At 45.8% G+C, this 16,132-nt stretch overlaps 2 protein-coding genes across 3 annotated transcripts; both read right to left on the minus strand.

Annotated features, from left to right (window-relative positions):
• Nucleotides 1-22: 22 nt before the first annotated feature.
• LOC121594624 (phospholipid scramblase 3-like) lies at nt 23-1,549 on the minus strand. Its single transcript, XM_041918107.1, has 5 exons — nt 1,275-1,549; nt 1,105-1,170; nt 882-1,031; nt 278-810; nt 23-198 (listed from the first exon to the last, which is right to left on the minus strand). Exons 1-5 carry the CDS (start codon nt 1,423-1,425, stop codon nt 166-168), a joined length of 933 nt encoding a protein of 310 aa, XP_041774041.1. The 5' UTR covers nt 1,426-1,549; the 3' UTR covers nt 23-165.
• Nucleotides 1,550-2,581: 1,032 nt separating this feature from the next.
• Nucleotides 2,582-14,807, minus strand: LOC121594620. Of its 2 annotated transcripts, XM_041918100.1 has the most exons (9): nt 14,475-14,807; nt 6,285-6,399; nt 6,094-6,190; nt 5,874-6,026; nt 4,753-5,805; nt 4,454-4,685; nt 4,212-4,384; nt 4,008-4,132; nt 2,582-3,936 (listed from the first exon to the last, which is right to left on the minus strand). In XM_041918100.1, the coding sequence occupies exons 2-9, from the start codon at nt 6,369-6,371 to the stop codon at nt 3,733-3,735; spliced, it is 2,124 nt and encodes a 707-aa protein (XP_041774034.1). In that variant the 5' UTR covers nt 6,372-6,399; nt 14,475-14,807; the 3' UTR covers nt 2,582-3,732. The 2 variants fall into 2 exon arrangements, with proteins under 2 accessions (XP_041774034.1, XP_041774035.1); XM_041918101.1 differs by lacking the exon at nt 2,582-3,936 and having other exon boundaries at nt 4,033-4,130.
• Between the last annotated feature and the right edge of the window lie 1,325 nt (nt 14,808-16,132).

Consider the following 16,132-nt stretch of genomic DNA (forward strand, 5'->3'; position numbering starts at 1 on the left):
TAAATATTTTCACAACATCATGCCATTTTTAATGTTTATTTTCTTATCATACGAAAGAATGTGTACTTTATAAATATGTTCTGCTCAGCTCAATTAAGTATGAAATTGCTTTTCCTGTGTTTCACTTCATCAGTGGTGATGGGGGTCCACAATACACGTCCGCAATTAACAACAATTCGATTGAAAGTAAAGATATTCCTGAAATAAATCAAGGGATGGATTAACTCGGTGCGCCATCTACGCAGAGTACCATCGCACACACCGGTGCACTTCTTACCAGCATAAAGGCGGCCGCTATGAACAGCGACTTAAACTTGACGTCCATCGTCGGGTCGGAGTAGTAGATGTTGTTCGTGTAGCTGGCGGTGTTCACGTTCCAGGCGCGCGTTATCGTTCCCTTCTGCGTCATCCGGTCCCGGTCCAGCACGCGAAAGTGTGTCTCCTTCGGCATGCGCAGCGCGTTCAGGAACGGTATCGGTATGCGGAACATCGTGTTAATGTCACTGTTCAGCAGCACGATCTCCTGCGACAGTACGCCGTAGTCCTGCTGGATGCAACCGATCAGCTCGCCCGGTGCGGCCCACACCTCCAGGAACTGGTTCTTGCAGAAGCAGCAGAACACACCGCAACCAAGATTCTTCTTGAACAGCAGCACCTCCTGATGGCTGCGGTCCACAAGCGACAGGCTGAACGGTCGTAGCGAGCCCCAGAACCGATCCTTCGGGTCGGACGTTTCTGATGCACCGTAGAGCGCTTCGTTTGAGGGTCCCCGTACCGTGAACCGATTGTCCGAGGCAACGCCCGATAGTACTGCAAAATGGGGAACGCGTCCGAGGTAGGATTATGAGCGTTTATTCAAAACGGCTCTTCAACGGGCTTACATTCGTTCAGCTCGTAGCTCTGCTGGATAAACACCGACGGCAATCCGTAGAGAAAGTCGAGCCCGGTACGCGGTGAGAACGGCGTTAGAAAGGGGCTGTTAACGGAGCGAATTGCGTCGACCGGTGGAGGTGAAGGTATTCGTAAGCTTACTGAAAAGTTACAAAAATAAGCAATTTAATTTGCCTTAAATATTCCAATCGGTTTTGTTCATCATTTCCTTACCGCCGTCTCGTTCACGCTGCAGCGATTGTGGTTGTGCCGTGATGATTCGATTCTCGCCACTGTGCACTTGAAGGTATGACACACAATCAACGAAGGGTTATTTACCACCAATAACAAAAACAAACACACACACACCACTGTAGCAAAGCGAAGATAGTACGGCTACTTACCGACAGGTGGCACATTGTTCGGTGGCGCTGCTAGTGCATTGTCGTAGTTGTAGTCCCAGCTCAGATCGAACGTTGGCGTGTCTGGACCGTAAAACTCCGGCGCCTGCTGCTGCTGCTGCTGCTGCTGTGGTGGAACTCTAGCAGATGACATCTCTTCCGTCAGCTGGCGTAGAGTGAACGTAGCAGGTCTTGGAAAGCGTCCGAAGCTACACTAAACCCATCCGCAGTGAGGGCCACCACTCTCGACCCATCGACGAGCGGTGCTTCTCGTTTATCTTATCGCGCCGTTTTCATTCGCGTATCATCATCAGTCATTGCTGCATTGATAGTGGCCCCGCCAAAGTGTTTGGAGTGGTCCCGAAAAATGAAACCCACTCACACCGAGAAGCTCACTTTTCCGGGAAGATTCACCCGCCGAGGTGAACAGCCGTTTTGTTGTATTGAGCAATAATATTATGGAACTTTTTTTTGGATACAACAACCACAAAGAAGTCAACCAGTACAGGAGGAGTTTTGTTTGAGTTTATTTTAGGTTTCAACAAATACTGACGCCATTGGCTTATTGAGTTTGTTAAGTGTGTTGTTATCTCGCATGGTGTGTAAACTGTATCTGTGTGTGGGTGTTTAGTTTTTTTTTGTGTAAGTCAATTGTTACCAATCGCTGTCCAATAGTGGGGATTTTCTTTCTCCCCCCACGCTAAATGCCATCAAGTGTCACACAGAGTAAATAATATTCTTGGCCACATTGTGCACCTTTACTCGTCCACCTTTGTTACGTTTACTGCACGGTACGGCTTAGTGCCAGAAGTAAAGAACAAGTAGTGCGGTAATCAATTCCACATTGATGGCTTTGTGCTGCTGCTATCTCGTTATCGATCGTGCTCTGATCGACGTGGTGGTGGTGGTGGTTGAAACAACAACAAACTGGGCGGGGGACGTGTTGTGCCATTTAAAGACTTTTAAACGTACATTGTTTTGTTTCGGTTTGTTACTTTGGTTTTGTTATTGTGTTTTTTTGCTACTTCTTCTTCTTTTTGCCATGCTCTGTTTTCTACTGTTGTAAAACTAATAGCTGCACTCAGTTCAATTTCAGTAGTTCTGTGTTACATTGTCGATTAGTGTTATATTTTGCCTGTCTTTTGGTTCGTTTCAGTGTGTAAGGTTTAACTGTGTCTACATGTTGCCGTTTTATAACCACTTTCATTTTGTTTCATACGTTTGTTATGTTCTTATTGTCGGGAGTTTTTTTTAGCTTCAGAAGTTTTATCGGCCTTCTTTCCTTTCTTTTTCGTTTGTTTTTTGTTTTGCTGGTTGATGTTGTCCATTTTCATTTCGTGTTTTTTTTTTTGAAAGGGATTTGCTGTGTTGCACTGCGTGTTAAGTTTGTGTTCTCCTTTTTTGTAAACTATTATTTATTTGTTTCAGAAACTTATCCGTACACATTCAGTATAATATATGTTTTTTTTTGTTGTATATGTATAATAATTTTTTATTTGTTTATTTGTTCTTTTTTGTGTCTCACAACTAGAGTAAGGTCGTCTCGACCTCGTCGATTTTTAGTTTAGGTTTTTTTGTATGTTACCAATATCCTTTTTGTCAACTTTTTTTTTCCTCCTCCTTGTAAGTGTTGTAAATAATGGGTTTTGACAAAAATCTTACTTATACAGAGTCACATTTATATTTGTATATATGTAGGATTGTAAAAATATCGAACAATCCAGGAGCAAAGAACTGAGGGAACGAGCTCCAGTGACGGCAAGGGGTGTGTGTGGCTGGGTCTACACATACATACAAGGGGAGAGGGAAGTTGCTTTGGATGCGTTTGTATCAAACACAAAATCACTGATAGATATAGTTGATAACGTTACGCCGATTGTTGAACATCAAAGGGAACGTATTCTTCTGTCTGTATCGGTGTGTTACTGTGCGTTAGTGTGTGTTTGTGTGTTGAACATACATACAGTTATCGATATGCGATTAAAAATGAGCTCCTATGCTACGAAATCGGTTGTGTCGCCTCAGTTTAGCGAAAGCGGCCAGGGAAGGTAAGGAATGGAAATTCCGCTGGTTGGTTTTACGCCATTGCGTCCGCCTGGTCAGTCCAGCACCGCCTCACGTTTCTCGGTATACCTGATCATCGTTGTTAGTTCGTTCGTTTCGTTCGTTCGTTTCGTACGCTAGCATTAGTCGGTGTATATTGTACCTCCCGCGCGGGAGCAAGCAATGTATGAATGTGCCGGGCGCATTAGCATTCTTGTACTGTACAGCCTCCGTCCTTCCTTTCGACCGCGCACACATACGCTCGTATATGGTTGAAAAACTTAGCTCGGTAACATAGTCACAACTTCCATCGGTACATCAAGACAGCGGCCGAAAATGGAGTCATTTTCGTGTAGTGTATATGTGTGTGTGTGTGTGTGTGTGTAGTGTCGGTCTCCAGATTGTGTGTTTGGGAGGCTTAATTTACAACGACACCGACCTCGACCATGGCCCGATACAGGCAGGGATTTTTGGCGCACTCGCGCGGCCCAAGCTGTGGCCCCGGGAAGCCCCGCAGTATCATCAGCACCGACCGGGCGGTCGTCTGACAGTCGGGTTGGTTTTCGCAAATGTTGTCCGCCTCGGAGAGATACTGAAGGTCGCAAACTTTCGGTGAAACGCCCTGCGGAGAAGAAGAATAGCGAGCATGAGTGTAAGCCAAGCAAGAGTGCGGCGGGAGCGTATAACACTTACGCATAGGTAGCAAAGTTGATGGGCACCGCAGGCTGGCAGCAGTTCCTGGTAAATGTCACCGCTGAGCACATCTACACCGCGACACCGCCGCTCAAACGCATCCAGCAGTGGGCATTCAGTGGACTCTAGAAGTAAGGAAGGAAGAAAAAGCAGCTCCTAAGCAAGGGCTTTCTTCGAGATGAAAACTTCCAAAAAGGGCCTTACCAACAACCAGCCCCCGGCTGTAATCATCCTCCATTTCGGGCTCTTCCGGTCCACGGAATACCTCCTGGTATCGCTTCTGGGTGCGCTTTTTCTTCTTACTGTCACCCTCAACGTCGCCGAGATTGTTTTCCACCTCCTCGTGCGCTACCTTCTCGTTGCCCTCCATGCTGTGTCTGGGAAAAATGAGGAAAAACATACAACCTGTATAGTAGTCCACAAGAGCCTTTACTGATCCAACTTACTGGCTGTGATCGTACTCGGCCCGCTCCTTCTTCACTGCCACACGCTTAGCCTTTTCCTTTTCCTCACGGGGATGTTCCGGTTCAACCTCGTTTAGCTTCAGCTGATCATCGCTAACCGAATCCTTCAGCCGCTCCAGTGTGTGGCGCATCTTCTCGATACTATGCGCGGTAGCCAACCGGTCCAGCAGTTTGTCCTTCAGCTCCTCCAGCTCAGCCGGCTCAGTGATGGTTCCTTTGGAATGATAAGAAAAAAAATAGGTTTAGGCCCGGCATTTCACTCAACCTTCCGTCCGGCATACCTTCATGATCGCCCGCATACTTGACGGTCTGGTCCAGAATAAGATCCTCGATGTTTTTCAGCTTCTGAGCCATGCTCTCCAGCTTGCCCTGGTTGACGTTTTTCTTCTTCCGATCCTCGTCGTAAGTTTTGTAAAAGCTCAGCGGATACGGCACGGCAGCACCGGCAGCAGCACCGACAACAGCCCCCGGACCATTCCGGCCATCCTTTTTCCTGCGATCCATACCGAAGTACTTGTTCCACTGGATCGACTTTTTCGTCTTAAACTCGCCAATATCGCCGGGCAGAATTTGATCCTCCTTCACCACCTCCAGATTGGACCGCTTGCGCACCGATCGCTTCTTCTTCTTGTCGTCATCCTCACCCTCGAACTCTTCGCTCGAGTCCTCGTGATCGTGCTCGTGCTCGTGCTCGTGCTCATGCTCATCATCATCCGGACCTTCCTCCGAGCTGTGTTCATGGTGCTCATCGCTCGAATCGCGCTTCGTCTTGGCAACTTCCATCACTGCCGGCCGCACGGTCGTGGTGGAGGAGGTTGTGGCCATGCTGGAGCTCGCCGTAGAGCTAGCCGGCTTCGCCGGTTCACTCGATCGTTTGCGCTTCGGCTCGATCGGTGCACCAAAGAGGGCCTGCAAATCCTTGGCCACCTTTTCATCCGTTCCGGTTGGGGCTGCGTCCGGTTTGGGCGATCGTTTTGCGACCGGGAAGCGCTTCTTGCGCGTAGCCGGCAGCCAGGGAAGGATTGGGAGCGTTCGCTTGCGCTCCTGCATCGGTGGACCGTAATGGGCGGGCGAGGGTTCCGATTCGGACATGGGGAAGCCTTGCCGCTTCTCGTACGGCCCTAACGGTTCCTCGTCGAAGAGCTGCTGCTCGATTTCGTTCTCCTCCTGCTGGTACTTGTTCCACAGTCGCTGCAGACGCTCCTGGAACTCTTCCTCTCGCTCGTCGTTGTTGAGACGCTGTACCGCTTTGAGGAAATCCTCGGACAGGTCGGGATGCGGGTACGCTTTCTCCTGCTCTCGCTCCCGGAACACGGTCGGGTAGGAGGATAGTTCTACGCAAAGGATAAACCGCAATTATAGGCTGGAAAGAGCGCAATCAGTTTCCAAACCGATAACTCACCATCTCGCTCCCGAAAGACGGAACGCTTGCGTGTGTCCAAGTCGTAAGGATCGTAGCCATCGTCCGGCTCTTCATCGCGCCGCAAATAGTTGGCCAGAATGCGGTTCAGGCGCTGTCGGTTCGGGCGAAACTGTTGCTGCTGCTCTTCGGTTGCTAGGGGAACAAAGGCAATCCAATCGTTTAATGGCTCTGTGGCGGACGGTTCACCTCGCCTACTTACGTTCCATCCAGTAGCCATCGTCGTCCAGCTGCTCGGCGGCGGCTTCCTCGCGTAACGCAAGCTGTGCTTCTCGACGGTGCAAAGCATCGATGGCAGCCTGAAAGTGGTTTTTTTGTTGTTTTTGTTGGAAAATTTCAATTACATTTGTTTGCTGTGGGCGAAAAACAAGGCAAGGTCAAAGCAAATCATACCTGCAGGGAGTACGGCGAATGTTGCGAACCCAACACTAGCAGACTTGTTCCGAGAATCAGCAGGGAATAGATGGTAAAACCCGCCATATTGAGGGTTTTACCGAGGGACAATGTTCTGTGAGAGAAGAGACAAAATAAGTTTGCATTATTTTGATTATTTGATTTTTTCATGCATTAAAATATTCTTCGCAACTTAGTTGTCCACACCAGCGAAATGGCGAACCGTTCACCAGTGAGTAAACATAAACACTGAAATGCAGCCATATTTCTCCTTTATGTGGTTCTATTACAGAGGCAATGAGCAACGGAAGCAAACTCAATTTGTAATCGGCTTCCACCGTAACCACAGCCGTTACCCACACTCCCTCGCTTTGTACGGTCACTGTTCGGGCTATTTCATTTCCACCAGGCATTCGTCACGTTCCTCGCGTTATTACAAAAAAAGGCTGTATAATGCCATGCCACATATTATGTGGAAAACCGTCGTCGTGACCAACATTGAAAAATCATTCCATTCGTTCTAGTCTCGGTGCAAATGACATTTTATGGGGATAGGCAACGCACTATGGGTGTGATTTGAAGGTGAATAAGGTGAAAACAATATTTCAACAAAAGGTATGATTGATAAGATTTCTGTCTAAAAACATATATGTGTTTTTACTTTGTCAAGGTTTGAGATGAAATATGGAATATAATGAAACCAAATATTTGAAACATTTTTATCATATTCCTTTGAACATGTGACATGTGGTTTTAAGTCAACTACCAAGCGTCTCCATATCGGTATAGTACTTCAGTACTAGATAGTAAATTATTATTTTAGCTAGATATACTGTACCAAATGCATACAATTCTATTGAAATATGTTCAAACAGCACTTGGCCGTTTAGTGTTGGCCGCTGTTGGCCACTGTTTCTTTATATTTTTTCTGTATATAAACTACCAAGCGTCTCCATGTCCATAAAAAGCCGTTTAAAAATATTTAAAAATAAAAAAAGAATACAAATATTTTTTAACATTATAATTTTATATTTTAATGTAATAATGATAAAAGCTTTTAATAGCTTGTAATAGATCTTCAAACGAAGAATTCTTTCCAGTTTCCATGGTCTGAACAGCGTCATTCTTGAGTTCAACCGCAACGCAAAGTAGGCAGGGAAAAGCAAAGCTTCACGTGGAATGGAAGTCACACGCCAGACCGCACAAACCTTGCTATAAGCTCATGGTTTATGTTGCTAGCTTTGGCGACATTGTGTGCACTTAGGATGCAAGCGGGCTACAAATCATAAAGTAGAAGAGAAAGAGAGAGAGATAGAGAAAGGAAAGAATGCCATTCGTATCTCGGGGCACACTAACGACGTGCTATGATTCAAAGTCAGCTGCAACAGGGACGAACAGGGGACGACAAACGCCGCAAGCAAGAATGTGCGCACGGTTGTGAAATACAATTCTCTCTCCATTCGTGTTCGGTGGGTATGCGTACGCGTGTGCTCTTCCACCGAAATGTTTGCAAATGATCGGCTTAGTGTGGGTGACGGTTGCGGCTTAACTCATCCGAATGGCATGTGATTCATTTGTCTGACAGTGGCGGCAACAGAAAAGGGTGTCCAGCAGAATAATTCAGCACAAGCAAGGGACCACGAGGCTATCGGGCACTAGAAAGGATGCTGGTGCTGAGTGAGTATGTTGGAGTGGTTGTTGGACGTATTGGTTGACATTTTTATTGCCCCCTTACCGGGTGCGCTCGGCCCGGGGTTGCAGCGCCGAGACCCATCGATGGGGGCGGATACTGATTCGACTGATTATGACAGATAAGGGAGGATTAAGGGAACCATTTTCCACTCGAAAAGAGAAAGCAGCACTCGAGCAGCACGAAGTTCTTTAGCCTAATGCAAGAGTCCACTTCTGTCTCCGAAGCATGCTGGATATAAACCATTCCCCGAAGCAATTTATTATAAAAAGCTGCTCAGAATGTCGGCTTAGAATGGGAGGGCGATGATGGGGAAAAAATGAAGGGAAAAGTTCGAAAGCGCTTCGCATGCTATTAGCAGAGAATAAGATATAGAGGGAAGTGGCTCAACTTTTTACAATCAAAAATAGCACCGTTTGCTTAGACTTAGAGAAGATGGGATTTGGGAAATGAAACAATGTCCCTAGAGGTGGCGAGTTCGAGAAACTACTTAGTGTGCCCCAGCCCTCTTCAAACGATTACCTCACGCGCCAGGAGATGCTTTCTCTCCTCTTCGTCGGAGGTTGCTTTTGCTTGCGCTAAGGTGATGTAATAGTTCCAGCAATCGACGACTCCGTCTCGTCACTGTTTATCTATTCATCCAATTTTCATCCCGAGCATGGGCTTGCCTGCACGAAAGTTTGATTCGAACCTTCGGGCGATAAGTTTTAATCCAGCACTCGGCAAAACACTCGAACGCTAGACGACGACGGTTCGATACTTTAGCTTTCTCTGTGAAGATCTCTTCACAAAAGCTCGTTAGACGGGCACGGGTTGGCAAATAAACTAACGAACAGTTTACTGATGTTGGTGATGTTTTCGCTTCGTCTAAGGTACAAACGGTGCGCCAGCTTATCAGACGGCAACTTTATCACCATAGCTAGCGGTCGTTTGGATTGGGAGAATTTTCTAGCTGGTGATGTGGGTAGGTATTATAGACTAATTAATTCTGTTTAAATATTATAAACCAATACGCTTCTTGTCCCCTCGCCTCCGGTTGCCGACGGTTTCCTGCCATCAACTCAGAAAATTGTTTCGGCTTTGCCTCAATCTGTCAAACCACCGGCTGCAGTGTGTTGGGTGTAATCTTAATGGGATCTAGAAGGCAATCGGATTACTTGGTTAAGGGGTTTTTTGTTGCTCTTTCTTGCCGTTGTTGTTGGTTGTTGTTGAATGTTTTCCAATAGCGATAAGAAAGCTTGATGGGAAACTGGCTCCACAAACACGTGACGTGCCGGAGGCTACATTTCGGAGGGTGTTTATTTAGGTCGGTTTTATTGGAGATTGGATAACAGTGAGGATGGGTGTTGGACAAATTGGATAAAGGTATCAACAAATTGAATACCGTAATTGTGTTTTTAGGCGGTTTAATGTTTGAGACAGTTGCATTAAAAGGTTTACTATGTGGCCAATTGCTGTATGAAACTATTTAGTCCTTCGAACCGGATTTCGTATCGAAAACGGAAGCTACAAACCACTGTACAGAGCGTTATGAAACTCCATTTTTCATCTCAAAAGCACCGAGACAAACTAGTGAAATCACAAAAGCCATAAACGTATAAAGGCAAACCACGACCGTGGTCAATGGGTCATTCCAACTCCAAACGTATAACGGATGTGCATCATCGCCCACAGAAAGCTCCACATAATTCCATTAGCACTCGTCGCGCTTCGTTTTGTGTTGTAAAATTTTATTCCCTATCATAACCATTGCTTTATTGTGTGGTGGTGGTGTTGTATGCGGATCGCTGAACCTGACGTACCTGACCGGTGGCAGTGGTGTAAGCTTTCGCCAGGACAATCCATTACACTCAACATGACAACACTCGGGTGTATTAAAGCTAGAGTGCAACTGCCGTAGATAGAGCTTAGGGTTCCGTGATAAATCCGGCCCGTTGTGGTAAGGCGGGGAGAAGATGAGGAGTACAATAATGCTAGTTGCAGGCCCTCTGGACAATGGATTGGAAGCTATGCGGGAGTTTGTTCGATGACCCGTTGACATTCAACACCTGCAGGAGGGTTCAGATTCCGTATCTTGATGGTAAAATCGTACAAAGGGATGGTGTGAGTGGCAAATATTCATTTGTGTGTGTGTGTATGTTACTGTTAAGGGTAGCCATTCGTTCGATTTCAATTGAATTTCAAATTTCTATCCAACCCGTTTCAAAGCGGTTTCCGTCCGTCCGTCCGTTATCAAGTTTTATTATTGAAGGGATTTTTAGCATTGTCCTTTAGAGTTCTAAGTTTTACAGCAGGACAATTTGGGGGTGATGTTGGTAAACGTCAGTTTGATTGAGCGATCTGAGCCACTAATCTGAGATTCAGTTTAGGCGTAAGTTGAGGCAAACTTTTCCGACATTTTATAACAAGTCTTTAAATAAACAAGAAAGAGACTGACAATGGTTTATATAGCTATACACCAGTGCGTTTGTTCATCATATAACATTAACCGTCATCAAGACCGAGTATGCTTGGGTTTAGACAATTCGTAAGGAGAGAATGCTTTGTTGTGCAATAATGTAGATCACCATTAAAATATGCTCCATAATCATGGAATTCAATCATATATAAATAGTAAACGACGAGCTTGATATTGATATCTAAACGAGACATGTAATTTCAGTTTGATTTTTTGTATGAAAATTGTGTGAAAAATTGAAAAATTTCACCATTGTATAATTTTAGAATATTGCATATGTCTTTAGTTACATATGATTGCTACAAATTGATTTAAACGTTATATATTTGCACAAAAAAAAAACGGCTCCAACTGGCCAACATTATACCAACAATTTGACCAGAGATTGGGATCTTTTAGGGTCCTGCGCGATCAATAGCTAATCAAGCGTTCGCATTTCTATTCCATCCCTTTACCGTATCGACCGTAGCTACAGGAAAGGACTCATCTGTAGCTCAGAATGAGAAAGGGGGAAAATTGGACGGAATTGCAAATTTATGTCCATTTTTTATTGCCTTTAGTGCGACAACACACATCCGGAGCGACGTGCGATTCGTTTGTGCGCTCGTGCGGTTTTATTGGAAAGTTTTTATGCATCTACGCGGCATTAGCAGGCAGTAGAAAACACAGGTACACAGGATTTACGTCTGGCTAAAGTTTATGTGTCATTCCGGATTGTACGAGGCTAGCGAAAGAGCTTCTAGTTTAACTTTTTTGTTTTATTTGCTATCCTTTGCTAGCTTTACTCCCTGATCCTCGTTACAAGGGGCTTTCGGAATACATTTTCCCCCCCCCCCCCAGACGAGCAGAGTAACGTCGCTAAGGTCGTAATTTATTCCAGCCGCAACCCACGAACCTCTCTCCATTGCCGCATGTTACCGGTGCGACCGTGTTTTGCAATTGCGACTCGGTACGCTTGCAAATGAACCGCTACATCCGCGGGTACGCTGCCTAGTAGTCGGTTTATGCGTGCGGATCGATTGCACAAGGCGCTGTAATCTGGCTAATTAATAAAACTCGCCTCCACTGCCGTCAAACTCGTGTGATATGCTGTCGAACTCGTTCAGATCAATAAAATGATGGATGTGAACTCTCCGAGCGCGTGCACACAGTAAGGCACATTATGGGAAAATGGTGTCGGGTGGTAACACACACACACACCAACACTGTCCGAGCAGATTCAACAAGTCGAGGTTTTGCGCACTCGCTCACGACACTCGGGGCCTGTTCCCACGTACTACTGGACCGTGGTCTGTTTGACTGATCCCGAGCGGCTGATATATTATCGCCAAAAGCGAGCAAAGGAGCAGAGCAGCGATAAAGCCGCTCATTTGTTTGCGCGTTCCATCCTCTGCGGGGCTGCGAGTTGATGATGTTCTCCCAGCCACTCCAGTGATGTATGATAATTTGTTCACACTTGAGCGAGCTTAATAAATAACTTCCTTCCCGTACCCATAACGAACGAAGGCCTGCGTCGCGTGTCGTCGCGTTGTCAGGACAAACTGTTTTCGTAAAATATCCAATCAAAATGTCTCGTGTTGTTGTTTCATCGCAAAAAAAAACTCCCGATGGAAGCATGTGTATAAAAAGACAGTATGGAGTAAATCTGCCTTTTGACCATGAAGGCAGCAAACGAACTGGTCGGTACAAACACACTTCCTTCTTGCCTGTCTCTGATCAGAAGCTTTTTCAGCGCTGAACACGTTGAACGTTGGTCCTTTGGCTCGTGTGGGAATTGATCTTTCTGCTGCTGCTTTATTGAATAAGCACCAGCAATCCTCCCGAGAAAGTGTGAAGGCGTAATCATTGTGTGGAAACGATGATGGTGTCATGTTGGACAGGAACATGTGTGTGTGTATGTGTGTATGTTTATTATACGACATCCTTGGCAGTTTCTAGCCTTCCCACAGCATACACGAAAAGGTTACCAGTCAACCAGTAAAAGTAGACATGTTGCCCATATAGCTTTATCACGTGTGGGTCTTGAAAGTTTGCTCGTTTAAGATGGCTTCTGATAGATGATAGTGTGTGTGTGTTTTTTTTTTCTTCAATTCGTTTGAAGATCATTGTGTAAAGAGCACAGAAAACCATCTCCCAACACTATTGCAGAAAAAAAGGTCGTAGCTGAAAAGCTCCTTTCATCTTAACCCTAACTTTAAGGGTAGTATTGGAAAGAAGGAAAGAAATCATACAAAACACACACACACACACACACACACACACACACACACACACACACATAAACTACGGTAAAAGGTGCTTTATTGATCTTGCGCAACCAAATCAACCCACGTGACTCATTACGTTCCGTTCCGTTCGGCTGTGGGTTGTGGGAGCGTATTTGCAAGTCTGAGTTCAAACCCGGCAATCAATAAGCAATCTAGCTGCATGCCTGCCTGCCTGCCTACTTGCCTTCTCGGTAGACAGAATGTTATTAAAATACTTTCGGCAGAATTTCCAGCAGCATCTCGTTAGATTGTGTGAAAGCAGGTAGTGGGCGAGGGGAGGGAGCGAAGTGAATTCCGCCTTCTTGGATTGCCTTCAAAATGAACTCCCACACATACATATGCGCTCGCGTTAGCTCAGCTGTTGAGAAAAGGTGTGTGTGCACGTTGATTAGAGTATGTAGTTAAATGAAATTATTTTCCAATTCCTGGCATTGTATTTCTTGGAAGGAATCGAGCACGGCGGGTATATGCACACGAGTGAGTGAGAGCAAGAGATGAGAGAGAGAAAAAAACTTACAAATTTAATACCATCCTCGAGCTTGGAAGGTTTCAGGTGCAAAAGGGCAAACGCGTTGCCTGCCGTACGCTTGCAGAAAGTAACCTTTCAGCAGCAAAGCGAATATTGCCCTTGAGCCCCCTCTTTTACATGTTTAGAAAATACAAACACAATAAGAATGCTTTGGAAAAACATAGCCAAGTAAGAAAGCAAAAAAAAGGAAGCTGCAAACGCTGTAACCCTTTTTGTGTGGTAGCCGTACTGTTTTTCGTTTTCCTCCCTCGCTCACAAGGTCTTTTTATGAGAGCCGGAGGCACTCGCAACGTAAACATAAACCCTTTCCAGCAGTCGGCTTAGCGTGCTGCTCGTGACCGTCGCCAAGTAACCTGATAAGCTCACCTTTAACGGTTAGGCAAACGAAGCGACCCGAAGAACCCACGGCTCCATGATGGCCGTATATAACTTGTTGCTTCTGCTGTAGCAGGCAAAACAGAGCTCCGGCACCTTTCTACTTTCTCTCCTTCAAACGCTTTCACACGGCCTAGCCTTATGACGCCAGGCAGAAGCAGTACAACAGTCGTGCAAAAAAGGGTGTGGAGCAAGTGAGCTTAAAGTTATGGAGAGCATTTGCTGCTTCAATTTCCCCGGACATAATTTGCTAGCTGACTTAGAGAAAGGGGATTTTTTTTTCGTTTTCTTGGCATACCGGTTAGTGAGGTTAAACCGGAAGGGTCCGGATGTGCTGGAAAGTACGATCATCCTTCGCCAATTAGTAATGCCGCCCCATGCCTACTTCAATGGAGAGCTGAAGACATGCAACATGTCAGCCCTACACTGTGCCATGGATACGGTGTGGCTTTTGCGTTTGGGGGGGATTATACTGTAGCAAGCATACATTGTGCAAACTTAATTCCTATCCTGAACCGTGTTACACGTTAAATGAGCTATTTTAGCGTCCTTCTTATAGCAAAAATGCCGAACATAGCACATAGGTTGTTTTTTTTCGTTCGTTTTTTACTCTCCATTACATCCTCCTGTTTGTTTGTAACGAAATTTGTGTCTTCATTTAGCGTCGCCATCTCCCTTCCTCTCCTCCCGCTCGACGCCGCGACTAACAACACAAATGGCTACATCAAGTGTCGACCGCACATCAAGCGTATCTTATTACCACGCTTCGCATGACGATGACTTCACGGAACAGACGCACAGGTTTCTTTTGAATTTTCACTCCATCGCTTACAGCACACCACATCAACTCCGTCACAGGTTTGACACTCACCCTGGTAGCTTTCGTATGTAGTCACTGGCAGTCGCAACGCTGGTGTTGTGAGCTACTGCTGGCACTTTGCTTTAACTTTATAATGTCTTTTCACTTAATGTCCTTGACTTGATTGTGCACTACGCTATACACGCACTTATGGGTGTTTTTTACACTTGCACACGGATCGCACGGAACGCACCACCACTCGCACGATTACAGCGGAGGGGATAGGTTTTCAGTGTACTGTCATCATTCTCCAGGGTGTCACCAGTTTGCCCCCCAGAGTGCGAACGATATTCCTTGTACTGCCGAGCGTTGCGTCTAAACTGCGTACGGCTGGCAAAACCCGACCTAAGCGCCCCTATTTATACAGTTGCACGGGAGCGAAATCGTGCGGAGCTTTTCTTTCTCTCGGAGAAATTTCTAACCCCCGGACTCGAGGGTCATTAGGTTCTTGCACAGTGAATGAGGATAAGGTGGAATTTTATGTTGAAAGGCCTAAATATTGTTGAGGAAATACTTCTGAAATGCAAATTAAGATCTGTTTTTTTAAACAAGGGTTTGTACAACATTTCCTGAAAATAAAGTGAAAAATGAAACGAATAATCTTTGACTGAGAGAATGTAGTTGTGATTTTGACCATTTTTTGGCATGTTTTATTCCACTATGATTACAAGGAGCATAAATCGATACCACTGCGCCTGCGATTGAAACGAAAGCTCTCGCCAAAAAACATTGAGCGCAAAACGGTTCAATCCATTTGCATTTCCATGTTATTTTTCTCTCACTATCATCTTTCTCATTCTCTCCCTCAAGTGAATAGATTCTGTTTTTGCTGCTGTTTCTGTTTGGTCTCGGAAATGATGAAAATCGGCTCGAAGTCACTCTCGATTATTTTCCCTACACTATTCCCTGGCGACCAATCTTTGATCACAGTCAAATATATGCTGCCTGCTTCGCTTTTTCCCCCACACACACACATACACTCTTTTGTCGTAGTCTTCGTTTGCTATAACTCCATGCACTTGCACAATAAAAAATCGGTATATCCATTCATTCATCGGTTTACACTTGTTTCGTGTCCGTGAACCGACCGGGAAAAGCTTTTACCGATGACGAGGACGAGCAGGATGGGGCAGAAAAAAGCTTCCACAGCAACCCTCAAGCAGACCGCTGTCGGTCCGGTTTGGTAAGCAGCGAGCAACAGGAGCCGTTCGCATGGGCGCCGCCGCCACAACTCGTCGCTTCCGGTTGAGAAGCGAGAGCCGGAAGAGAATGGTATGAAATAATTGAATTAATTTCACAACATCAACCATACACAGTGCCGACGCGTTCGACTTGCCGACCGTTGGATTACGTTGGTGAGTGTATGTTACCGTTAGCGGGTTTTCTTTTTTGTTTTGTTTTGTGAACTGCTCGTTGCTTTGCTTTCTCTCTTTAACGACCGATTTGATGGCGTGCTGCGTGTTAAGAAGCACCTGGCGTCTCCATTCGTCCATAGAAAAGCGCGTCACGCGCGTCTTGGTACGCCCCCCGTGAGATATTCTGGAGGAAAGTATTTGCCGTCGAAAATAGCGTAAAGTATGTGCAGGAATGTTACGCCCTCCCAGTACGGTCCCGTAAATACCGATATCATACACCCACCGCTCCCGCCGCTGCTCGAGTGCGGCACTGAG

This window comes from Anopheles merus, chromosome 2L (genome assembly GCF_017562075.2).
Source record: "Anopheles merus strain MAF chromosome 2L, AmerM5.1, whole genome shotgun sequence".
Classification (NCBI taxonomy): domain Eukaryota; kingdom Metazoa; phylum Arthropoda; class Insecta; order Diptera; family Culicidae; genus Anopheles; species Anopheles merus.

Coding starts and splice junctions, on each gene's coding strand:
- LOC121594624 (XM_041918107.1), bottom strand. CDS start 1,425: ATGTCATCTGCTAGAGTTCCACCACAGCAGCAGCAGCAGCAGCAGCAG. Junction 1,171..1,274: donor GAACAATGTGCCACCTGTCG/GTAAGTAGCCGT, acceptor CATACCTTCAAG/TGCACAGTGGCGAGAATCGA. Junction 1,032..1,104: donor GCAGCGTGAACGAGACGGCG/GTAAGGAAATGA, acceptor GTAACTTTTCAG/TAAGCTTACGAATACCTTCA.
- LOC121594620 (XM_041918100.1), bottom strand. CDS start 6,371: ATGGCGGGTTTTACCATCTATTCCCTGCTGATTCTCGGAACAAGTCTG. Junction 4,385..4,453: donor GCCGAGTACGATCACAGCCA/GTAAGTTGGATC, acceptor CATTTTTCCCAG/ACACAGCATGGAGGGCAACG. Junction 3,937..4,007: donor ATCAACTTTGCTACCTATGC/GTAAGTGTTATA, acceptor TCTTCTCCGCAG/GGCGTTTCACCGAAAGTTTG.